The sequence below is a fragment of the Heloderma suspectum genome, chromosome 17 (assembly GCF_057233095.1).
Source record: "Heloderma suspectum isolate Gila_16-S chromosome 17, 16-S_ref, whole genome shotgun sequence".
Classification (NCBI taxonomy): domain Eukaryota; kingdom Metazoa; phylum Chordata; class Lepidosauria; order Squamata; family Helodermatidae; genus Heloderma; species Heloderma suspectum.
In genome coordinates, this window is record NC_139474.1 from 17694204 (window position 1) to 17719846 (window position 25643).

At 49.9% G+C, this 25643-nt stretch overlaps 1 protein-coding gene across 2 annotated transcripts in view; it reads right to left on the reverse strand.

Moving 5' to 3' along the window:
• Positions 1-25643, reverse strand: part of LOC146334624 (neuronal acetylcholine receptor subunit alpha-7-like) — a 35036-nt gene that overhangs the window by 2067 nt on the left and 7326 nt on the right. For both annotated transcript variants that reach the window (XM_084823658.1, XM_084823657.1), the window contains exons 3-13: positions 24662-24706; positions 24242-24351; positions 23765-23844; positions 22469-22636; positions 20478-20672; positions 19266-19352; positions 17179-17288; positions 12949-13504; positions 5556-5835; positions 4590-4622; positions 3905-4001 (exon numbers count right to left, since the gene is read on the reverse strand). In XM_084823658.1, the coding sequence (XP_084679784.1) occupies positions 12989-13504; positions 17179-17288; positions 19266-19352; positions 20478-20672; positions 22469-22636; positions 23765-23844; positions 24242-24351; positions 24662-24706 (1311 nt within the window). In that variant the 3' untranslated portion in view covers positions 3905-4001; positions 4590-4622; positions 5556-5835; positions 12949-12988. The remainder of the gene's footprint in view (positions 1-3904; positions 4002-4589; positions 4623-5555; positions 5836-12948; positions 13505-17178; positions 17289-19265; positions 19353-20477; positions 20673-22468; positions 22637-23764; positions 23845-24241; positions 24352-24661; positions 24707-25643) is intronic.

The following is a 25643-nucleotide window of genomic DNA, read 5'->3' on the forward strand; positions in this document are numbered from 1 at the left end:
GCCCTAGGGCCAAATCCTCCAGGTCTGCCCTGTTCCCCCAAAATGCACGTCTTGGCCGGCTGTCGAGGTCTGAGGGGGAAACTGCAGCATAGTGTCACTTTCTCAGCTTGGGACTAGAAGGAAACAAAGCTAACACCTTCCTGTCATAGCCCATCTGCTTGAGGAACACTTCGCCATCAGGTGCTGACACAAAGACCCCTGCAGCCCCCTAACAGGCCCAGAGAATTAAAAGTCAAATTATTTAGATCAATCTCTCTCTCTCTCTCCCTTCCGCTTTGCACTCATTGCTGCAAGGCCTTGCTGTCAAGTTTGGGAAAACGCAGGGAACGAGGGCGGGGGGGGGGGAGGGATTTCACCAGAATCCACTGGCATATGTCAAACTGGAGATGGCCCATTGCCAAAGCAGGGAAACTTTATTCTGCGCCTCATCGGTCTAGCTCAGCCTTCCCCACCCTGCTGGCTGGGGGATCATGGGAGTTGTAGTCCAGCACATCTGGAGGTTGGCGTAGAGCAGACCAGATTTTCTCGCCGATTTTTTCCAGAACTAATTTTTAAATGGGGTGGGGAGGAAATAGGGCTTTTTTTAGCTTGATGCTAGTTAGCCCAGCAAGCGTTGAAGGTGGGAGCGCAGGGATTGGTTCCCCAGCAGAAGCAAGACAGATCAGAGTTAATTCCTGGAAGTAAGGTAATGCAATCGCCCACTATCAGGTAGCGGTAGCTTGCACCCCGCCCAGCATCTAGAAGAGGAGCGCTGGGTGAAGGGGCTGTAGCGGCTGTCGCTATCTTCGTTTCCTTAGAAGGCTTCCGGACCCGGACGTTTCTGAGGAAATGAAGACGGCAGCAACTGCAGCCTTGCCACTCTCTAAAGGGGTTGGTCTGTTTTTAAGAAAAAGGACTCGCCGCAGGCGCGGCGAACCCTGCGGAGCCTGCCTAGGCCTGCGGTGCCTTTCTGCATGCGTCAGTGCCCTGGGCATGCGCACAGGCAATGCACAGCCGATTTGGGGCGTTCAGCTGCGAGGGAGATGTGGGCCGGCCACAGCAGGAGCCCAGAGGCAGGCAGCAAGGCCAGAAAACGTGAACTCACGCAGGAATGCCCTAGGCCGCCTCTTCTTTGGGGAAGGGCCACCTCGAGCTCAGAAGGCCTTGGACTCATTTCGTGTATATGGCACACTCGTGCACACTGGCAGAGAGTTTGAGAATTGCCTGGGGCTGATACGTTGGGATGAGTCACGAAGACCAGGCTCTCCAAACGCACAGCACACATTTTAAAACGTCCAGCTCCCGCCTTGAAATTGTGTTGGTTTCCCCACCCGCACCCTAGTTTTGTATATTAATGCTATATTAAGGTTGAAATTGAGAAACTGAAAGGAAGTATTTCCAGTCCCGCTTGCTTGTTTAAAGGAAATAAGCCACACAGATTCATTCTTTGAATTAAAAGTTTGGTTCAGCTTTATGGATCATAGCCAGGCCGAGATTCAGGGGATGGGCAGAATGTAGAGCAGGCGGGGTGTGTGTGTGTGTGTGTGTGTGTGTGTGTGTGTGTGTGTACCTGCTAGTATTAAAAAGCAGAGTGCATAAACTCTGCATTGCAAAAGCTTTCCCTCCAAAATTCATTGTTAATTGTTAAGGGGGGGGGGGGGGATGCTCACTCTTGTGACTAAATATCTCCGTAAATGTCTCAGTTCAGTTCAGTAGAAAATTATTCTTTATTCATTATTATTCTTTACTTGTATCGTGCCGCGTATATCTATGGCACATTACAAAGTACAAGTGAACACACACACGTCATTCGAGACGCAGCGGGGTGGGAGAGACGAATGGAGGCAGCAGTAAAACAGGAGAAATGCAACATTTCAGAAACGATGGAACCTTTCACTCATCTTCAAAATGTTTAGCAGATGGGCATAGCTATTCCTGTGCCCCTACTTTGTTTTTCAACACTGAAGTAGGAAGAAAAGAGACACGGCCCTGATCCAGAGTCCCCGGGGGTGGGGGAGGCAGATGAATGTCTCTCTCTCAAGTGACCTGCCCTTTCTCTTGAACAGCAGACTTTGCAAAGGGCACCCAGGAGAAAATCTACCCTCCCTCCACCAAAATACAGGGCGACAGCCCTGTGGGTCCAGGGAGATCTGGATGTGCGTCAGAGCCCCCGACGCTCGTGACAAATTAAGAGATGAGGCATGCTCAATAACTCAAAATGTTTGCCTAACGCCAGTGCTGCTGACCCCCGGTTGGCAACTGCCAGGAAGGGAGGATGGTGGGCCAAAACCAGCATGCATGCGCATGCATACACGCGCACACACACGCACACACACCATGCCCGCACCAGACTGGCAGCAGCAGGGAACGAATGGGGCTTCTCTAAGGGCTGGTTTTCACCCACAGCTACGCCCTCATCTCAGACATTGTGTCATATTCGTATCTGGATAAATCATCTCTCTTGGTCCCTCCAAGGTTGCAGAACCTGGAACTGGGAACCCAGATATTTCCATGTCTTCCCTCACCCCTGCAAACCCACACACGGGTCTCAAGACAATGAACCGGCCCCAGCACCCCAACTTACAGCAGAAGCTTGCTGGAGCCCTGCACGAAGCTGGGATGTAGAGGGGGGTCCATGAGTGTCCGTATGTGGCGTGACATGTCCCATGCTTTGTTCTGGTTAACCATCTTGTTCTCGTGTGTGTGTGTGTGTGTGTGTTTCCCACCTATAGTTTGAAGCAAAATTCCTCCTGGCATGAATTGTGTACACAATTTGTTTTGCCTGTGTTTTCGTTGTCGTTGGGGAGAGTGTTGCGGGGGGCCTTAGGGGACTCCTCCCTCCTGCTTTTAATTTCTCAAGAAAATATGATTTTGCGCATTAGGGAGACGGAGTCCCATGTGGGGAAGGTGGGTGGAGTTTTCCCCCATTAAATTTCGTTGTTGGGAGCCCTGCTCCCACTCTATCAGCTGTGGCCCATTTGCTGTGTGGGCGTATTAGAGGTGGTCTCTATGGCCCAAACAGGCAAGGAAGGCTTTATAAGCAGGAAGTAAGAATCAGGTCCTGTTGACCAGCCAGAAAAGCATTTTAAAAGCCTGCTCTTCTCCCCTCTGCTAAACAGAATGTGATAGAATTTCAAATTACTGAGACACGTTTAGATAGGTGGGGCTAGTAAACAGTCTTGGAGGCAACTAACATTTCTAGATGTGTCTATAAGGCTGCTCTATCATCTATATAAAAAGACCCAACCATGATCCAACAGACATAAGCCCATTAATTCTGTGTTTGCGTCCTCCTCCACACACATGCACACCCCATTCGCCTCCCTTTAAAAGTCTACCATTAGCCCTTGTCATAGAAAGTAGGTTGTTTGGGGGGCGGGGGGTTAAACCTAGGAAAGACCCAATTCCACATGCAAGTGGAGAATGAGAGGTATTGGTGAGGGTTCTCCTATGTTGGCTAGCCCTGCCAGAAGTGGATTGTACAAACTGAGGTTTATGGATCACTGACGGAGGACAGAACATTTGTTGAATATAACTCCCCTGTTGTAATGCAAACTGTCTTGGGGTGGCTTGGTCTTGAGTGGACAACTAAGATCCATTCGCTTTAAAAAGACCTGCTCCTGGCGGAGATGGAAACTCCTAGCACTTGTTTGTTGATAAGGATCATTACGGTTTCCTGCAGTTTGGGGCTCTTGCATTCCAAGTAGGGATGTCAGAGAATTCCGCCCAAATTTTAAATGGGATCGAATTCTGACAAATCCAGTCCATGGAATCCTCCTCGGAACGGGAAGGACCAGTCGATCCAGACCGGAGTTCACGCAGACCCTTTTTTTTTTTGTCCGCCGAATGGCAGATTTTACAAAAATAATTACAAAAAGAAATCTGTAAATCGGAACTGGAGGAAGAAGAACGCGAACAGCTTTACCCTTTTTACGAGGCATTTTCCCTGTGACCCGAGGCTTTCTTTCGCTGGGGCTGAGTCTTGAAGTCCACGGAAATCCTCCATCTTTTCTCTTTATTGTCTGTGGAGGTTAGGAAAGGTCCGGTGAGGTGAGGTGAGGTGAGGTAAGGAAAGGTCCGGTGAGGTGAGGTGAGGTCAGGACAGGTCCAGTGAGGTCAAGTGACCGGAAGTTACGTGGGGAATCCCCACGAAGGGCTTTACCCTTTTTACAAAAATAAATAGGCTTACGGAGACCGACGGCAGGGACGCGAAAAGGATTTTTTGGCAGTACTTGCGGAATTATTTACATAAGTTCGGGGAGCTGGAAAAAAAAAACGGTGGAATCCGGGGCATGTGGAACGGGGCAGCCCTTGGCTCTGCGGAATCCTCGTGGAGCGGAGGCGCTCCGCAAGGATTCTGGGGGGCGGAATGGATCACCTCCCCCCCTCCGCAGATTCCCCACCGGAACCGATGGTGAGGAATCCATACATCCCTAATTCCAAAGCATGGCTATTGGGACTGTCAGGATGAGAGCCTGCACTCCCAAATTGACCACTACAACACTGGGTGCATTGGTCCATGCCTGGCTGGTGCTGGCAGAGGGACTGAGTCACAGCATTAGCACGCTAACAGGTTCTACAGAGCAGCAGAAATACGCTTAGTGTCATACCTGGTCTGCAGCCTGCGAAGAGCTGTCCGTAGTCTGGAAAACAACCAAGACGCAAAGAAGTGGAAGGTTAGAACTGGGCAGTGCAATCAACTGTACTAAGGCAGTGTCAATTAGAAAGTTGTTAAAGAGGGTGTTCTGAAGTTACCCTCCAAGCCATAAAAAAGTGCTGAAAAATTTAGAGCTGCCAAAAATGCAACACAATCCATACCCTCCTCCCCACTGCCCCCAATCCCCCCAGGTGCTGGGGAATTAAAATAGCAAGGTCAAAACATTCCTGTCGTGTCTCTTTTAATGTGTAAGCAGTGTTGTTTTGTTTGAATAAATGTCTTTTTACAAATTTTTACCCTGTTCTTACCAAAACGCTAAAATGCGGGGGGGGGGGGGGGGAGATTTTTGAATTATTATTTTTTTAAAAAACACACAAAAACCGTAAAGAAACCAAACTCCCGTTTTCTTTCTTTGCTGCTCGAAACCACGCCCACCTTCCCTCCCTCCCTCGGCAGGGTTCCAATCATATCTTGAGACGACTCTGTTGCTAAGCTACCCTTCGCTGTCACGGGAGACCTAGCTCCGCCCCCGTGTAAGTTGCATCCTATGGAATGAACAAAAAAAGTGGTTGTATTCTTTATTATTATTATTATTATTATTATTTGGAAAGACAAACAAAACGTCATGTGATCCGAGTTGCACTCTTTTTGCATGACGTCTGCGTGATTTAGCATTTACTGGATGTGCCGTGAGTTTCTGGAACGTAGTTTTCGTTTGGTGAAGTACCCCCTCCACCCCCCTCTCCTCCTCAGAAGCGCACACACGCCCCAACCTCAATCACTACCCCCCGCCAAGAAAGAAACTCGATTAAATGACAAACTATGTGCCTCTTCCCCACGGCCTCCATTTCCTACGGTTCCGACTGTCCCATTTTACACACCACTTCCCCATCCCGACACATGTCTTTTGTTCAGTCACCTTTAAACCCAGTTATCACTGTACCGCTGTGGGCCGTCCTTTTTCTATGATTTTCTTGCCTGTGCTGTGTTTGCTCGTCTGTATGGTTTTATTTCTCAAGACGCGTTGGCTGGTGGTGCTGGGCGGCTGCTTTGTGTTCTGTGGGCAAATGCAGAACTTCTCATTGGCTTCCACACCCCGCTTTTCCCACTGCCGCCTTTGCCACATGGGGTCCCTGACGTGTCGTCCTGAGGTTGCATACAGGTCGCTTTCACCCTTGATTTACCCGGTTGAGGTAAGCCTAAATTTAAAGACACACATCAAAATAAACACCGCAGCATAGCTTGTGCCAACTATGCTCTAAGCCCACTCGGTCCCCGGCCACAATGCCACACATCCCAATAAAAAGGTCTTGCATTGTGCCCAGGAAGATTTCTATGACCAGTGTCTGGGAATCGAGAGTTGCAGGCATACAGAATGACCAGTAAAAATACCTCTCTGCAATAAGGATGCTAGGCACAGACGTGGCCTCTTGGGAGACCTGTGAGGGATGTCACTATAACAGGCAGGAGGCAGTCCCAGAAGCCGAGTCTGGCCTCAGCTTTGTTCTGGGCATCCTAACAGGAGTACTTTGCCCCAAGGAAGCTCTACAAGGCGGGGCGCAAAGAATCTGAATCCTCACATGGAAAAACGGATGTGGCCGTGAGGCGGAGCAATCGGACTGCCACTTTGCCATGTGCTCAGAAGTTGCTGCGGCTCCAACCAGCTTCTTCCGGTTTATAGTACCTACATTTGATGAATCTGGGTTAATACCAGAGTGGATTTGGGCAGGTGTGCTCCTAACAATCCAAAAGCAGGGTTTCCAGTCCACATTATAACCATTGCCAGGGGATAGCCGTGCTAGTCTGGTGCAGAAAAACTGATGCCGCAATAAATGCGGTAGTCTTTAAGGGGTCCGGGAGACCCTTTGTTGTTTTCATCCACATTACTTATCCGAAACACGGGACTGAGGCTACTTCCAAAGGGCGACGGTGCCGTGTCTGTGTCCTGACAATTCCATTCTCAGACATGGAGCAAATAACTGAGATCTAATCATTTTATATCCCAACACCCAACCTCCACCATGACTGTAACCCGAAACCTTGCATGCATTCAATTGGGCCAAGGGAAAGGGCCTACGCGAAAGGTGCCTTCCCTCGTGTGGCAAAGGAGATTTCCACACACATGCCTCAAGCCCCGTGGGCTTGCTCGCAACTCCCCTGCCGCCTCTCCCCACCAAGAGTCCCGTTTCACCTCCCTCCCACATCCACCTGACTGCATGCCTGCCGCCTCCCTCTCTCCAAGCCCTCCTTCCCCTCCACCTGTGCATGGAGCCCCTTTCCTCCTCCCATCTCATCTTCTGGGAGCCTGTTTGGTACCACCATCACCGCCACCCGTTACCGGAGATTCCCAGTGGGTTCTTGTCCCATAGCAACCGCTGCTGCCTAGGGAATCTCCCCCGCCATTGTGTTGCCTGGCCTGCGAGCTGTTCTGTAAATGAGAATTTAAAGCTTTCGAAGGCCTTTTTTGTCGTCATCGTTATTGTCGTCGCTGTGGGTTTCTCCTGTGTTTTGCTTTCTGTGGTCGTCGTTGGTGCGTGCGTGTGTCTGTATTTCTAGCTGCTAAACAGCATCATGGGGCCGCAGCTGACGCCCTGTGGAGACCAGACGCCCCTCAACCATGGACTCCACAGGGCACTTGTTGGGGGGGGGGCGCTATTATTAGTTACTGTTATTATGAACAAAGAGCTACAATAAAATGGGTCATTTTCTGCTTCCACCCCCACCCGCCCCCCATTACTGCGATATTTTACAATTTTTTCTGACGTCTAATGGATTATCCTGGCAGCACTCTTGAGTTCTGAGATGGGGCGAGGAAACCAAGGAGAATATGGCCCAAAATAAGAATAGAGTTACAGTCAAAACAGAGCTCAGCGGTAGAGGTAGGAATCCTCCCCAATCACAATTTACAGGAACTGTCCTGAATTAGAAACACGCGAGCCACTTATCCTCCATCTCGCCTCCTCCCAGGCCCTATTGAGTTAGGTGAAATATATGACGTACAGAAGAGGCTTCTGCCCCCCACCTTGATGCAAAGTGAGATACCGGTAAGTCTCGTCGGCTCCCGTAGAAGTTTGGATTCCTCCAGTGCCCCTGTGGCCAGAAGGAGTGACTTGGGCGATCCTAAGCAGCTGCCTTGCACCCCAAGGCCGGGCTGCTGGCATCCTGGGATGCTGTCCAGAGGAAGCAGAGCAGGGCAGCACTGCGTGCTCAGCTGCGAATGGGCCAGGCAGCATGTTTGGGTCACTCTCTGCCTGACGTGGCAACTCCAGTCCCCATTCACCGCTGACCGCCTGTACAAGCATCACCTCCTCGCCCGAGCTGGGCAGGAAGCAGGGGAGGGGAGGGGAGGGGAGGGGAGGGGACCTGCTTTGGGGACAGAGAGTAAACCCAGGATTCCAGTCAAACCAGCCTCATGCCTCTGCATGTCCTAGGCTCCCGAGCACCACCTGGTCTGTGGCCCAGGGGAAAAGGTCCTGCTGGAAAGGAGGTTTAATATATTTCTGTCCTGTTTTTTTTTTCTCTTGTCTTCTTCCCCTTCCTTTCTTTAGGCCTGGAGCTCAACGGAGGAGCAAAGCCCCCCTGATTCTCTTGCCCTTCCTACCCCCCAGCCCATTGCCCCTCTCCCTCTGCTCTTTTTCCTCCCCATAGATCATAGAAAGCTGCTGCCTCCCGAGGGGCCCCACTCTCCTCGCTGGCTCGAACCAGAGGGATCCTCCGCTCAGCCACACCCTCGACTCCTCTTCGAGGATGGATTCAATCGGAAAGGCTTGCCGCATCCTGCTGCGCGCCCCCAACCTCCGCCCCCGCCCCCAGCCAAGGAGCACCACGTTGGGGAACCGGTGTTGTCAAGCGATGCCCCCAACCCAGGAAAAACCTTTAGCAGCAGAAGCTTGAATTGCAAGACAGGAGGCAGGGAAGAAGACACTGTTTGGACACAAGCATCTTGGGCAGGAGTTCTCAGGACTGCCAATCCAGATAGGAACACAGCCACCTTTGGGGTCCACATCCTCGCCCCTTTTCCCTTGGCGCATGTAGTCACAGCAACACAAGCAGTGTGGACCCCCTGCAAGGGTGTCGGGGTGGCAAGAGTTTTCAGGCACTCCCTAATCCTTGCACCCCATCCATTCCTGACACTGGTCCAGCCAGCCCCTAGAAGGAGCAGAACCTCCTTCCAGCTGCCTGAATGAGAGAAGCTGGGGGCTGTTGGCATGACACCAAGTGGGGCACAAGTTAAGAGAGAGAAAAAAGGAAGGGGAATAATCCCAAGTGGGCTAATGCAAGCGACTGGGGATGGGGTGGGGAGGAGCAGGTCGCTGCAGACATTCCAGCTTTTTTGCCATTTCTTTCTCTTCTCGTCTGGAGCTGCAGCTACGGGGGAGGCCATGACTGAATGACAGTGCTCTCCAAGCGAGTTTGCTGACATTTTTCTTTTCTCCTGGCAAGGTCTCGTGTGTCATTAAAGTGTCCCAAGCTTCTGAACTCAGGGGTGCATTTCCCTCTTAGACCCCCCAAAAGTTGACTGTAGGAGCAATCAAGTATAAAGTTTACCCACCCTTGGGGGAAGCTCACTCCTTTGTGTCTCTGTGTGAACTGCTTTCCTGGGAGCACCTCCTGACTGGCAGAAGGGAAACCCAGATCAGCGACTCATACATGGATGTGGCAGGAGAGCCCCTGCGGGCAGGTGCTTTGGGAATCACAGTATACCTGCTCCTACCTATTAACAATTGGCCCCTTTCATCAATGCAACTGACAGGCAGACGTACAACAGGTCAGATGCTTCTTCTGGCACAGGGAAGCATCATGTACTGAACTCTCTTCTAGCTGCGCAACTGTTTAAAGGCACAGGAGCCCTGATGGGGAAAGACCTTAGCAGTGCTACCACAAATGCATTTGCTTGCTCCCTAAGGAACCAAGCCTGCCCTGATCCTGCCCCTCTCCCCTCAGGCTTTAGAACAGCATGAAATTAATCTCCCCCCTCAAACAAACAAACAAACTTCACCCCCTGTTCTTCCTTCCCGGAGGCTGCTTTTCATCGAGTGTATACGCATGGGAGCTGGGGATGGGCAAAGAGACAGATTAGAGTGGAAACCATACTCCTATCAAAGAAAAGGTCTCCCCCGCCCTCCCACCTTTCTGGCTGTTCCCACTGAAGATCAAGAAATTCACCCGGGATGGGCATTGGTCAGATGTAGAGGACCTCTCTAGAGGAGGGTGTCGAACTGGTCATCAGCTGTGAATGGACAGGCAAGCATGTTTAGCCTAATGCAGCAAGCAGGGTTCTGAGGACTCCCAATCTACGGCTGGCAGGTTGCAGCTGCCTAAAATTCTTCCCAGGCCCAGAGCATGCCCTCCAGGGCATTTCGGAAGCTGGGTCTGGCCAAAATCTGGATTAGGAGATCACCTGGGAATCCCATGTATGATATTCAAGGGCCTCTTTGGGGAAAGAGCTGGATGCAAAGCTAGTGCGGTCTATAAGGCATTGCCTGCCAGTTCCTGCCTGGTGCCCTTCTGGCCCTGCGGCAACCAGGGTACAGCAAGAAGGCATCAGCACCAATGGCACTGGAGACTGGCACTGGACCAACTGGGGTACCCAGCTGGTGTATCACGCCAGCAAGGACGAGAGTGCAGCGGAAATGCGATGAAGCTTCTCTCCCATCAAGGTGTGGCCCACATCCATTCAACACAGCCCTCCCAAGATGGAGAGACGGGCTGAAGACGGCCACTGCCTCAGGATCCACTTCAGACTGGTCAGTAACGAGGCCTGCTGCAAAATCCTGGATTTGTCCCTCTGTCCAACACCATGACAACTCTGGGTCAGCCAAGTGTTGCCATTGAACCTTCCAACATCCATGGGACATTTTGATCACTGACTTGAATCCATTTTGGCCAATACATTTCAGGAGCGTAGATTTTTCACTCCCCACCCCTCCATACATGCTTCACTGGGAGAGCTCCCTTTGAAAATTCTCCTTCCCTCTATCCCTCAACTCGATTTCCTGAGGCTGTGCAAGTGGGGATTTTGACCCATCCAGCCTCACCTGATGGCTGCCAAATTTCTGGAAGGGGGATCCTTACAGGTTCTGAAAGACGGGGTACAAAAATTATTTTTTTCCAACCAGCTGTGCTACAGGCAGCTTGCATTTCCACTCCCCCCCCCCCATCATCCTTTTTAAATGGGCAGGGAGATGAAAGAAAAAGACCCTGAGAACAGTCACCCAAGGGAAAGACTACAGAGGAGGAAAAACTCGCCTCTCCTGTCTCCGAGGAAAGCCTAGCGTGCCACAACAGAACCAAGCAGAATGTGCGGTTATAGATACTCAGTAGTCATACGGTGCTCGAATGCAGAGCTGCGATTCAGCCCTTATTGTATGCTGGTGGAGCTTTGAAAATTCAAAATGGACTCTTTACTCAGAGGGGGCAGAACAAGGTTGTTTACCAAAGCTGGATATTGGGACACAGGGTGTCCTGTCCTCCCTACCCACACCCTGTACTTAGCGGAAAGCCCCTCAAACCCACCCTAAGAACTGGATGAAATATCCATTCCCCATCTCATCCGTCTACTGCCCCCTCCCTTGTCTCTCACTCACACGCACACACACTCCCCTCTTGAATAGCTTGGTGTGCGTAAAGTTAATCCTACAAGCTCAGAGCTGATGGCACAGTGCGAACGTATGTGCGAATTTCTCTTCTGCCCTATCACAAAGAAGGGTCTTGCTGCCCTCATCTTTCCCCTGCCCCTACATCGGCCCTTAAGACAATATTTATTTTGACCTGTGTCTCCACAAGGCAAATTGTGAACAAAAAAACCCCTAAAATCTTAAAACATGACCTGTGTCCATGCCCACAAGCACTCTGAAATCAAGGTTCTACCATAAGGAAAGAAAGAGAAGAAGGGAATATGTTTACAGTCTCTTTTGCTGATCCAGTAATTGTAAATAATTCCATTGCGATTAGCTGCAATTAAATTTTAAAAAAGGGTTTCAATCCATCGCCATTTTACCTTTTCTGATTTTAGAGGATTTTAAAAAACCTTCTCTCTCTCTCTCTTTCTCTCTCTCTCATACTGTCTCCACTTTTTTCCTTTTATTTTCTCTTCTAGGGTGGGAGGTGGGTTTATTACTCAGTCATTTTATTTACAAGGACAAATGGGGGGAAAGTGGGGGGGGAAGAAACAAGATCAGATGAACTTTTAGTGATGGAATAAAAAAAATGAAGAGTTGGATTATATGTTTCAGACGATATCAACACTTAAGTTATTGATTATTTATTGCTGTTTACTTTTAATAATTTAATTTTTTCTGTCTAAATAAAAGAAATGAAAAGCAAATACAATCTATTATATGTTGCCATCACTTTGGAGGATTATAGCACTATGCCAAGGATCCCCTAAGAAGAATGTGGGTATCTGATTTTGCTAATTTGTTTTCTCCTCCTCCCTGGAGAGTGAGCTCTATTATTAATATTAATTTTTAATTTACTGCCTTAGAAGGTAACATAGTTTGCCTTTGTGGCTGGGCTGTCCCAGATGCCACTCTCAAGATGACATATCAACACCTTCAAAATAGAAAGATAGCAGCTCTCATGTTCGGTACCACATTTAATGCTTTTCTTAATATATACAGAACTACGAACACCTGAACATTCATAGGTGATGGTTTTTTGGAAGGGGCGAGATCCGTGTGCCATAATAAAAACATGTTCACAACAGTACCGTTACATCAGTATAAAGCACTCTCAGTGTTGCAAAGTGCTTCAGAGACTTTATTGCATTTTGTCCTCAGAATACCCCTGGGAGAGTCAGCTGAGAATGCTCCCATTTTACATCCTGGGGAAACTGAGGGTGAGAGGGACACCCGGCCACGATGCATACGGGCAGGCACATACCTTTCCAGGATGTGCATCTGAATCTAGTTTCGTTTGCTCTGCAGAATCCCCAAACGCCCCCACTCTGTGTTCGTCGCTGCCACACTGGCTTTGGAAGTCATGAGGTTTAAAACATGGCTTGGAGAGTTCGGGCCAGTGGCAAAACGAACCAGCATGATGGATTTGTTGGACAGTTTGAGTCTGACAACCTCAGTGGGAGCAAGGGCATCCACTTTGTCTTCCAGAGTAGCGCGTGCGGATTGGCAGAGCACATAATATTGCCAAATGCCACTGCATGCAGGGCCTGCTGTCCTCGACCAAGCCTGCCCAGTTAGGGCTCACAGGATGTCTCCCTAGCAACATCCATCCTGTTGCTAGGGAGGGAAGGCATTTGGGGAAGGCCTCCCTTGTTGCTCGGGAAGGGAAGGTGAAGCCAGACCTCCACAAACCTGCCATTTCGCAGACTCGGAGGAGTCTGCTGCAAGAGGGTCACAGGAAATCCTTCGTGACGGCCTCGGCAAAGTTGGGCGCGGCCATGAGGATGCCGATGGAGCAGACGATGTGGACGAGGGCAAAGGTGACCAGGCAGAGCCGGTCGACAACGGCCGCAGCAAACTTCCACTGGCTGCAGGCGGCCTGAGCGGCGTCTCGACCCCGGAAACACCGAGCCACGTAACGCAGTTCCTCCAAGATGTGGCCCAGCTCAGGGGCAGACAGTAGTTCCTCGGGGGTGGAGGCCAGCGGCTCCAGTGATGAAAGGAAAGGCCGCGGCACATTGGGGGGCTTGGCAGGGAAAGGCGCCGTCAAGATGCCCATGTAAGCGAGGCTGCCATTGGCCACGGCAACAACCGGCGGCCCCTGCCGGGTTGGCGTGCTGCCACCTTCGCTGCTGTCTGAACTGCAGCTCAGCAAGCTGGGAGCACACAGGGGCCGCCCCACCGGCTCCTCCCCTGGTTGGCGCATGCGGAGCAGCCAGGCACCCCAACGCAACACCACCACTTGGACCTGTGTGGAGATAAGAGAAGGAAATCTGGAGGAGGGAAAACGGGGCTGCCGTTCACCCCGGGACCAAGGAAAGGGGAAGAGAACAGGGAAGGTACGCCTGAGTGGACCATCACGGGGAAACCATCGAGGCCTAGCAACATTCTTAGTTTCCCGGTCCCCTCGAAGGCTGTCAAGGACTGCTGTGCATGTAACAGTCTGGAACATAACGCTGCCAAATCGAAACTTAGTTCTGAGAAGAAGCAGAAATAAGTGTTTGACTGAGGCTTCCCAGCCCATGTACATGCAGCAAAAAACTAACGTGCAAGTTCAGATACAATGGTCAGTGCAAAGGTTTCACAGTAATGCTTACATACAAGGTGTTTCCACACAAGCATTTTCTAATGCCTTTGATGTGATTTTTTTTTAAAAATCGCTCCAATATCAAACTCCAGCGGTGAGTGCCGACCGTTGAGAAACTAGGAGGTATCAAAGTAAGGATTATAGTAACTACCAACCCAGTGCTCAGTAGTCACAGTACGTTATCAGTTGGAAAAGAAAAACGGGAAACTGGGGGATGGGGGAGTGTGGAGCAGAAAGGCCTGCTGGAGGAAGGCATGGCTGGGACGCTGAATAGGAGCGCTCCTGTTGGGAGGGGAGAATACACTGTAGTAGTTTGTTACAAGTCCCACTTTTTCCATATATTTACTTGCAGCCTCACTGAGAAAACTTCAAGGCAGCTTACCAGTCGTAAAAATGACTAACACTGAACTCATCCACTGTGAGGACAACAAAGGCATTGATAATGATACAGATGCAATCCCATCCTCTAGATGGGAAACCGGAGTATCGGCACAGCATAAGATATGTCTCCACCAGTGGAACATTGGGCTGCAATACGACACTGGCTCATTCCTACCATCAGTTCACCCCTGTAGCAGGGCCCCCAAAATGGGACTGGAATCAAATCCTAAAACTTCCTTTGCCCATTCCACCGACAGACATCATGCCGACGAAGCGAGGTTTGTACACCAGAGCGCTCCCATTTAACTCAATGGAGAGGGGGAACACACAACGCTCCCCACAATTCCCCCACGCCACCACAGCGGAGCAGAGGTCCCCGACTCTGTTGTGCCAGTGGGGTCAAAGGACTGCCAAGCCTGGCTACAATTACACAGACTAGGGAGCAAACCCCAGCGACCACAGAGAGTTGCAAAGGATGGGGCTGTGAAACAGCAGCAGATACAGAACAGTCCAGCATCGAAAGCACTAACCACTCTGAAAGCAGCTGGCTGGAAAAAGCAAGAGCACTACGTTCAAAGGCCCAGACAAATAAAAACTGGTTTTTCTAGCCACCAGAAACGCAGAAAAGTGGACAGCGGGTTGGCAGACCTAGGGAGGACATTCCAAAGTTGGGGAGCTGGTACTGAGAAGGCTCCGTCTCCGATCGCTACTTGACCTCAGCAGGCAGGGGGGCCAAAAAGGGCCTCCTCCAATGATCACGATGCACGGGCAAGGCAGATTCATGCTGGAGCAGGCAGTCCTTGGAATACCCTGGTCCCAGAGATCTACGGGGGCTTTGTAATTCTATGCACACTTACCTGGAAGTAAGCCCTACTGATTCCAGTGAGCTGTCTCTGGAGCAAATATCATTATTCATCATTAACATTTAATCTACGATGCCATCAGCAACACTTTATAGGAGTAACGTAGGCCAAGTCCCATCCCATGGAGTTTACAATCTAGATTTAGACAACGGGCGGGCAGCCTGGTGCTCACAGGCACCGATGCGCCCCCAGAGCCCTTTCTTGGAGCCCCCCAAAGTACCCTCCCCTCCCATTTTTTAAAATTAACACATTTTCTTACTGGCAGCTGGGATTGCTGTGAAATAGGTTCATGTTGGTGCTGAAAACTGTGGGTTCAAAGGAGTTGCTTGCTGTGTTGGGGCTGGGGCTCAGAACCCACCTCTGCTTTGTTACTCTGTCTTTTGGGCAGGTGACTTGTCCTTTGCCACACCTCCCATGGAAGCCATTTTGAGGTGGTGCCCAGGAGAGCTTCTCAAGTTGTCAAATGTGACCATGGCCCAAAAAAGTTTGCCTAATCGATTAAGATGGGGGGGGCAAAAGAGAGGGTGAAGTAAAGGGGAGATGTAGGGCCAGAGTAACAAGTGATTTATGAGCTGATACAGGAGAGTGCTGGGAAAGTTGAGAGCTTCACAGGGGGTAAGGAAATTGTTAGCTCCCCTTCTGATCACAAAAGGCCCCCAAAGAGTCTTAGACATTCAATTTAAACCCTTAAAAATGCCAACACTAAAACAGCACAAGAACTGTTAAGGCAACCAAGGTGAACAGAAGGTTGCAGTCCTGTGCAGACTTATGGAATCATAGAATAGTAGGGTTGGAAGGGGCCTACAAGGCCATCGAGTCCAACCCCCTGCTCAATGCAGGAATCCCAGTCAGAGCATCCCTGACAGGTGGCTGTCCAGCCTCGTCTTGAAGGCCTCCAGCGTGGGAGAGCCCACCACCTCCCTAGGGAACTGGTTCCATTGTCGTATTGCTCTAACTGTCAGGAAGTTTTTCCTGATGTTCAGCCGGAATCTGGCTTCCTGTCACTTGAGCCCATGATTCCATGTCCTGCACTCTAGGATGATGGAGAAGAGATCCTGGCCTTCCTCTCTGTGACAGCCTTTCAAATACTTGAAGAGGTACATGACAGTAAGCCCCTCTGACTATAGTAGGGCTTAATTCCAAACACTTCGCCTGGCATCTAAAAGGGTGTTTTATTTAAGGGGCACCTGACATTGCGATGGACACCCCCAAAAGGCAGCTCACCCAAAACGTTCCACATATAAAGTCATAAATAACTTATCAATTGTTTTTTAAAATGGGGCAGGGGGACAAGAACACAGTTTTTTAAAAAAACAAAACACATCCTAAATATTGCTAAAAGACCAGGAGAATGGAGGGACATGACTGAGGTGTATAAAATGATGCCTGGTGTGGAGAAAGTGGATAGGGAGACATTTCTTCTCCTCATAATACCAAACCCAGTGGGGTCATCCCAGGAAGCTGATTGGTGGGAGATGGAGGACAGATCACAAGAAGAACTTCTTCACAGAGTGCATAGTCGAACTATGGAATTCGCTGCCACAAGATGTAGTGATGGCTACCAGCTTGGCTTAGACAAATTCACGGAGGATAAGGCTAAAGATGGCTATTAGCCATGATGGCTATAACACAAGCAGGAGGATGCCCTTGTGATCATGTCCTGCTTCTGGGTTTCCAGTGAACTAGAGAGGCCCTTAGTCTGATCCAGCAGGGCTCTTTTCGTGTCTTTTCCCGGCACCTAAAAGATGTCAATGAAGGCACCAGAGGGACCTGCCTAGGGAGAGAGTTCTACAAAGGGGCACCACCACAGAAAAGGCCCTTGTTCTAGCAGGCACCTGCCTAACTTCTGGAGACCAGGGCCCTTAGAACAGCGCCTCAGCTGACAGGCAGGCTCAGAAGGGTGAAGGCGGCCCTTTAGATATGCTGGTCCCAGAGTGTCGTGGAGACAATGGGCTTACGGGAAGGATTCAAAGCAACATAAAGGTGTCCTGGGAAGCTCCAGGCAAAGGACTCAGCAAGGGAGAAGGATCAGACTGTTACGTTTAGCAAACTACGCAGAGCAAGGATTCTAAATCAGAGCAGGGAACTCACCCATCTTGGCATGCACCCGCCGTCGGGGTCGTGGTGATGGTACTGGAGCACAAAGACCGTGGCAACCACAGAAAGACCCACCATGCCCATAGTGCTGGCAAAGTACTGCCCTGGAGGGGGGGAATAGGAGTTGAAGGATTCTCAAGTTCATGTTGGACTTGGCGGCTGTATTATAACCATTATTGACATAAAATTCCTCAACCGCCTTTGGCCGACACACAGAGGAGCAGCACCAAGGGCCAGGTAAATCCAGAGAAGAAGAAGTCTACTGATGGGGATGCGCCAGGAAACCTAAATGGAACTTCCTCGTACAGATGTAGTCTACCCCAGGGGTAAGATGCTAAGGGGTGGGTCAGAGTGCAGGGCAGGGGATCTGCTGAATTTCTGCTAGCCATACAGCTGCTTAAGGCACAGAGCTCTGCTGGGGGGACGGGGGGGAGGGGACAACAACCTTATCAAAGCCAAAGTATATGAACAGCAGAATTACACCATCTTGCTCTAGCAGGACTGTACCACTTCAGGAGGGGTGGGTGAGTAGGTTACACGCTTGAATACAATCCTGTTTTCGTTTTGTTTTAAAAGACAGCAGGGCAGGGAGAAGGGTTCTAGAACCTTCAGCCACCTCCCTGCCACATTAGCTTTAAGTATACAGGATCATTGTGCCTCTAAACATGCACAGAGTACCAGTCACAGGCTGTCCCAAATCCATTTAGAGTAGGGAGGGAAGGGCAGACGGCATGCTTTATAAGCATCTCTCTAAATTAAGCACTCCCCCCCCGCCCCCCGAACCCATATCTAGGCCTTTGTCCCATATAGAGGCAAATGCTGGATAGGGGCGAATGCTCCTTCCTTGTTCTCCTCGACCTCTCAGCAGCTTTTGATACCGTTCACCACGGTATCCTCCTGGACCGCCTGGAGGGGTTGGGCATTGGAGACACCGTATTGCAGTGGTTCCGGTCCTTCCTCTCTGGCAGGTACCAGAGGGTAGCACTGGGAGAGGAGGTTTCGGACCCGTGGCCGCTCACTTGTGGGGTGCCACAGGGTTCCATCCTCTCCCCGATGCTATTTAACATCTATGTGAAGCCGCTGGGGGCTGTCATCAGGAGGTTTGGGGTGCGGTGTCATCAATATGCAGATGACACGCAGCTCTACCTCTCGTTCAAATCTTCACCAAGGTTGGCCGTAGAATCCCTGTCCAAATGTCTGGAGACGGTGAGTGGCTGGATGGGGAGGAATAAGCTGAAGCTGAACCCTGACAAGACCGAGGTACTTTTGGTGGGAGACAAGAGGAGGCTGGGGGATGTTGACCTGGTGTTGAACGGGGTACGGCTACCTTTGAAAGACCAGGTCCGCAGCCTGGGGGTCATTTTAGACTCCCAGCTGTCCATGGAGGCTCAGGTGTCAGCTGTGAGCTGGATAGCACTGTACCAACGCCATCTGGTACGGCGGCTGCGCCCCTTCCTTCCCGACCATCTGCTCCTGTCGGTAGTACATGCCCTGGTCTCCTCTCGTCTAGACTACTGTAATGCGCTCTACGTGGGGTTACCCTTGAAGACGGTTCGGAAGCTGCAGCTGGTACAGAATGCGACGGCTCGCCTGATTAAAGGCAGCGAGATCACATCACTCCAGTGCTGAAGGAGTTGCACTGGTTACCAGTTGTTTTCCGGGCCAAATTCAAGGTGTTGGTTTTGACCTTTAAAACCCTATATGGTTCCGGCCCAGCCTATCTTGAGGAGCGCCTCCAGCAGCACCAGACAGGCCGCTCAACAAGATCAGCCTCGGATGGCTTTTTCTCTCCCATCAGCCAGGACAGCTAGCCTGGTGAGGACAAGGGAGAGGGCCTTCTCTGTGGTGGCCCCCACTCTGTGGAACTCCGCCATGCCACCACTTTAATGAGCTTCTGCCACTTATTAAAAACATGGTTGTTCAGGCAGGCATTTGGGGAGGGTCAGGGTATTTTTAGAAAGATTATGTTTTACTGTAGAATTTTATTGTTTTAAACTGTTTCTATTATTGTACGTTGACCAGAGTGGCTGGGTGACCAGCCACTGGGCGATTAATAAATCTGTTAAAACAAACAAACAAACCTATCAGTGGAATGGAGTCTGAGGTGGCTGGCATGACCTCAGCCACAAGCAACATGAAGACGGTGAGTGAGAGGAGAACGGTGATGCCTATAAGGGGAGAGCAGAGACAAGCAACAGGTCACTATCCCACAGAGCTTAGAGAAGCGCAGAGACAAGCAACAGGTCACTATCCCACAGAGCTTAGAGAAGCGCAGAGACCAAGGTACGAACCAGGAAGCCACAGCCATAAACTTGGCTTGCTTTACACAAGCCACTATTCTCTCAGCCTCAGTCATCCTATCTGCAAAATGGTCATAAATACATACTGATCTTTCTCGCAGGGCTAGTGGGCCGTCTTAAGTTGGGAAACTGGGAAGGGGCCTGGCCCCCTCAAACGTATTTTTTTCTTTTTTAACCTGCAAGCGTCGAGTCCCTTTCACCCAGAGGCTATGAAGATGGTGGGGAAACACACACAGGCAATATTTTCCTCAACTGCTCAGCGCAAGATCAACCTGAGCCCACCTTCCAGCATTCTGTGGAGAAATGCTCACAGCACAGGGTTCAAAGCATCTTCAAAAAATGGAATTAAAGTGCTATGTTGATTAAAGTGTTTCTAACCTAAATTGTTTCCTTTGAACATGGGAATTTATTTATTTATTTTATTTAATTTCTATACCGCCCAATAGCCGAAGCTCTCTGGGCAGTTCACAAAAATTAAAACCAAACAGCACACAATAAAACAATTTAAAATATATAGAACATTAAAACCACAATATAACAATACAACCACAATAAAACCTAGCAGCAGTGCAGGAGTTTAAAATACAGATTTAAAACTGCAAAGCTAAAAGTTTAGAAAGTTAAAATGCTAAAATGCCTGGGAAAATAAAAAGGCCTTCACCTGGCGCCGGAAGGAATACAACGTAGGCGCCAGGCGAACCTCACTAGGGAGCTCATTCCACAGCCCGGGTGCCACAGCAGAAAAAGCCCTCCCCCTAGTAGCCACCCGCCTCACTTCCTTTGGCAGGGGCTCACGGAGAAGGGCCGAAAGGTACTCATACATATGGTTCTGCTCTTTGGAAGACACTTAGGATGCCTTCCCTCTGCCCTAGGCTCAGGCCCACAACAAGAAATTTAAGGCTACTCTTGAGCCCATAAGCTGTGCCCATGAGCAGCCCCTCTCCCGCTCCTCTCGCACCCACCCCCATGTCTTCCTGCCAACGAGAGCTTTACCCAGAGAAATCTTCTCTCCAGAGTCGGCTGGTAACAGGAAGACAAGGAAGGTCATCGCAGAAAGAAGCAAGCAAGGGACCAGCATGTTGAGGGCATAATACAGTGTCCGGCGCCGCATGGTCACAGCAAAGGTGACGTCCAGGTAGGGCTCCCGGCAACATTCGTAGAACACTTTGTTCTCACTGCCAGGTATACCTGTGTGGGGGTGGAGAGAGACAGTGACAGTGACAGCATAGATGTGGCATACACTTTTTAAAAATTAAAAGCGTACACTCGTTTTTGCATTCAGTAAATGGAAATTCAAAGTGATCTTGATAGACTGGAGCGCTGGGCAGAAAACAACAGAATGACATTTAATAGGCATTAATGCCAAGTTCTGCACCTAGGAAAAAGAAACCAAATGCACAGTTACAAGATGGGGGACACTTGGCTCAACAACACTACAAGCGAGAAGGATCTTGGAATTGTTGTCGATCACAAGCTGAAAATTAGCCAAAAATCTGATGTGGCTGCAAAAAAGGCAAATGCTATTTTGGGCTGCATTCATAGAAGCATAGCTTCCAAATCCCGGGAAGTACTAGTTCCCCTCTACTCAGCACTGGTTAGGCCTCATCTGGGGTGCTGTGTCCAGTTCTGGGCACCACACTTTCAGAAGGATGCAGACAAGCTGGGGAAGGTTCAGAGGAGGGCAACTAAGATGATCAGGGGACTGGAAACAAAGCCCTATGAAGAGAGACTGAAAGAACTGGGCATGTTTAGCCTTGAGAAGAGAAGACTGAGGGGAGATAGGATAGCGCTCTTCAAGGACTTAAAAGGTCACAGAGCGGAAGGCCAGGATCTGTTCTCCATCATTCCAGAGTGCAGGACACGGAATAATGGGCTCAAGTGACAGGAAGCCAGATTCCGGCTGAACATCAGGAGAAACTTCCTGACTGTTAGAGCAATACGACAATGGAACCAGTTGCCTAGGGAGGTGGTGGGCTCTCCCACACTGGAGGCATTCAAGACAAGGCTGGACAGCCATCAGGGATGCTCTGACTGGGATTCCTGCAATGAGCAGGGGGCTGGACTCAATGGTCTTGTAGGCCCCTTCCAACCCGACTATTCTATGATTCTATGAGATGGATTCCTGTCTGCCAACCAAAGCCCTCAACCTCAATCTGTGGATTCTGAAAGCAGCGAAAGGTAAACTCCCATACCCTTCCGGGGGGGGGGGGGGATTCATTTTATTTATTTAAAGTATTTTTATCCCACCCCTCTGCCAAAAAGGCTCCCAGAATGGCTTACGTACTAGCAGTTAAAAAATACGGCCTCTGCCCACAAGCTGACAATCTAAAAAGATACAGCACACAAGGGAAATGGGATGGATGGGGAGGGAAGCGGGGGTGGGGGGGAATTAAGTACACTTTCAGCAGTGCTGGTGGAATGGCCCTGCTTGTCCTCTCAGGGTCCTATATCCCTGGCTGCCACCATGCGCACACACACACAGGCACTCCAACCTGAAGCTGGTTCACAAGGTATGAAATGGGAGCATCTCCACACTCTGCTGATGGGCATCCTTGATTGCCACTTTAAATGCCCCCCTCCGCAGATGGTTCAAACTGCTGAGCACTCCTGCATTCCTGGGCTTGGCTTGGAGCTGGTATGTTGAGGGCTCTGACATGGTAGATTTCACATTGTGCATGCCAGCCGACCGATGCAAAGAGATGTCCTGTTTTCAGGCTGTTTTCTTAACCGGGGGTGTATACCAAAGTATCGGTTTTTTTCACTGTGGTGGGAGTACTAATCATTTTAATACCTTCATGACTGAGCAAGCCGGTGAAGGCAGTTGTCTTTACGCCCACATGTGCATACATATTTACATTGTTCTGCATAGTTTAATCTGCAAATCTAGTACTTTGGTTCAAGGAAGTGAGTGGTGACAGAACGGGGATCAAGAGAATAGTCCATGAGGACTAGAGCCCTGGGCTTGCTCGAGGCATCTCCCTTACCGACGAGGTCCCATTCGCCATTGGCAACGTAGCCAGATGTGTCCGTCTCGAGCATACGCAGGTCAAGTAGCCAGCCATCGTACGTCCAGGAGCCGAATTTGAGGTCGCACTTCTGGGTGTCAAAAGGGAACCAACGGACATCAATCCGGCACGTGCTTTTCAAGATGCCTGGAAGGCGTAAGAGCAGGAGAGGGAAAATGGCCAAACGCTGTAAGCGGTGAGGATTTGAAAAATTGTAACATTAGCTACACTGGCTGAGGAGGATGGGAATAGTAGTCCAATGTGTCTAGCGGGCACCTGCTTGGGGAAAGCTGGATTGCAAATTTATTTCCCCCCACCCACAAGTACACTCACTGGAAAAGACCCTGATGCTGGGAAAGACTGAAGGCAAAAGGAGACGGGGACGGCAGAGGATGAGATGGCTAGATAGCATCACCGATGCAATATGAACTTGAGCACACTCCGGGAGAGAGCGCAGGACAGGAAGGCCTGGCGTGCTCTGGTCCATGGGGTCACGAAGAGTCAGACACGACTGAACGACTGAACAACAACAACAACCCACAAGTACAAAAGGCCTTTCTATAATAACCGTCAGCAGAGGGAGCCCTTGCTTAACAATTCGTTAGTCACCGGTGTCGCAAATAACACTACTCCAAATCTGCACAGCGTTTCAGAGCATTTAAAGTGCCTCACATATATTATCTTTACAACAACCCTGCAAAGTAGGTCTGTACCATAATCTCTATACTGAGGGTAGGGAGGAGGCTGAGGCTGTCTGAATGCTGGCTTGTTTAGGCCACCTAGCAAACCTGCGGCAGAGGTGAGATTTCGCAAGGGCCGTCGGTCTGGAGACAAGTAAGCGGCCAAGGAGAGGCAGGCCCGCAGTCTGAGGAACAGCCAGGACAGAGCTGGGGGCTTCACGGGACCAAGTGGATCCCTATTGAACTTTGCCAACCCAGTAGTTGCAGTACCACCTTTGACCATCTGTGGTGGTGGCGCTGCAGAACAAAGATGAGGCGAGGAGTTCCCTCTACCTTCAACCTATCCCAGTGGCACCAGGTGTAAGATGCCCCTAATTCAAGAGCCCTGCAGCTCCTGACAGACTCAGACCACAAAACCACTAGATTAGGCCACCTGTCCACATCCAAATATTTCTGGCCAGCGGCCAGTCTGTTTAACCTCCACTCCCAGCCAGCCGTCCTCCTTAATGTACCCTGGATCTATTAAAACAACCGTGTCCCACCTTTCCGCTACAGAGCACCCAAGCCAGCTATATGGGGCCCGTTTGCATCTCACCTGGGGGCAGCCACTGGCAATAGCCACTGGAGTTGACCAAGACATGAGTGTGGAAAGTGGAGGCAAAGTCTTCATTGGCACTGGGGAAAAAGGGGGAGGGGAGAGAGAGAGCACAGGAGAAAAGCTCTCGTTAAATCCAAGTCAGATATATATTTTTTAATCAGTTGCCTTCGCTGAAGGTCACACAAACCAAAAACCAGCAATTGAGGAACGTCTGACATAGGGCTGAAAGACTCCTCTCCTTAAAGGAGATCAGTCCTCAGCTCAAGGGGGAGGCTGGAAGGTCTCCCATTTAAACCCACAGTTTCTTCAACCCTTCCACAGCTCTCCGACTCCAGCTGCCACTCAGAAGCTCTTGCTCCCGGGACAACCTGCCGCTTGGCTCCTGCAAGCCCCCCATGGCGTCCTACTCTGCCAAGGAAAAAATAACAGGGCCATGGAAAGCCACAATGTGTCCTAGATCTAGACAGCCCTCACCTGTTGTACAAGAGGATGTCCGGTGTCCAGACTTGGTCAGCAGAGAACCGTAGAGTCTTCACGCCGGGGTATTCCGATTCATTCCATCGCAAATAATGATCGTACCAATACTAAGGAAGAAAAAGTGGCACTCGAGGGACCTGCCAACTTCCGTTCGTTTAGTTTGTTAAGATGGAAGACTCTGTCAGTATTAGCACCAGTTAGCTCCCCACCCCCTTGTCAGCTTCGTTTGAAGCGACACAGAACATTTATCACATCATCATAATTTGGGGCAAACAGGGTGAGCTTTGCAAGAGCTGGGCTGCTAAGATCAGAAGCAGAGCTCCTCTGCCAAGTAAACTGACACAACTCAAAGACTGCCAGTAGTACAGGTGAATCTGGATAATCTGCCCTTCCAACTTCCTTACACCATGATCTTACCATCTGCAGCCACACGTTAGTGGTCAGAACTTGGTTTTTCTCATCCTGCAAAAAGAAAAGTGGAAAAGGTTAAAGGAGCAGCGATCAGGGCCAGGTGGTTAAGGAGTTTGAGAGAGCAAGTAAAGAAGATAATCTGCACATATTGCAATTCTGTATCTAAAGGCGACGTGGAAATATTTGAATGAAAAACCCAAGAGACCCCACAGAAATTCCAAGTTTAGGAAGGCAGGCAGCAGAAAGTAGAAGATACATGGACAGTTTTGCAATCTGGCTTAAGAACACAAAGGCTCAAATTCTATGCATCTTCCTTGGGACAGGACATTTGCTTTAGCATGGAATGTTCATAATTTAACGTTTTCAAACTGCAATTTTGAAAGGGGCAGTTTCAGCATCACATTAGGTCTTTTCTAGGGTTGCAGCCCTTTCGCCAACACACCTTTTCTAGGGCTGGAACCTCTTGAATCAACTGAAAAGGCATCCCCAGTTAATCGGGCAACACATTTTTAAGAAGCTGAATAATTTTAATGCAAGCACTTGTAAACCTGCAGGTGGTAGGGAACATTCCCCGTTCGTTCGTTCTCTTTCTCTCTCTCTCTCTCTCACACACACACACACACACACACACAGCAGAGCAGAGCAGAGCAGAGCAGAGCAGAGCAGAGCAGAGCAGAGCAGAGGGAATGCCTCTTCTGGTACCATCAGAAGAGGTATTCTCTTTCACACAGAACAAAATTCACTTTTTAATATCATGTTAGAAGAAGCATACTAGAAGCATTAGAAGGGAATACCTCTTCTAGTTCCATTTTTCCCACACCTTCATACAGGAGGGAATGCCTCTTCTAATACTATGTCAAAAGAGACATCCCTCCCCTCCACCTTGCACCTGTAGGAAGCAATACCTCTTTAAGAAGAATACCTCTTCCTGATATATATATATATATGTGCACCACCTAAAAACAAAAGTGGCCTGCTTTCCTCCCCA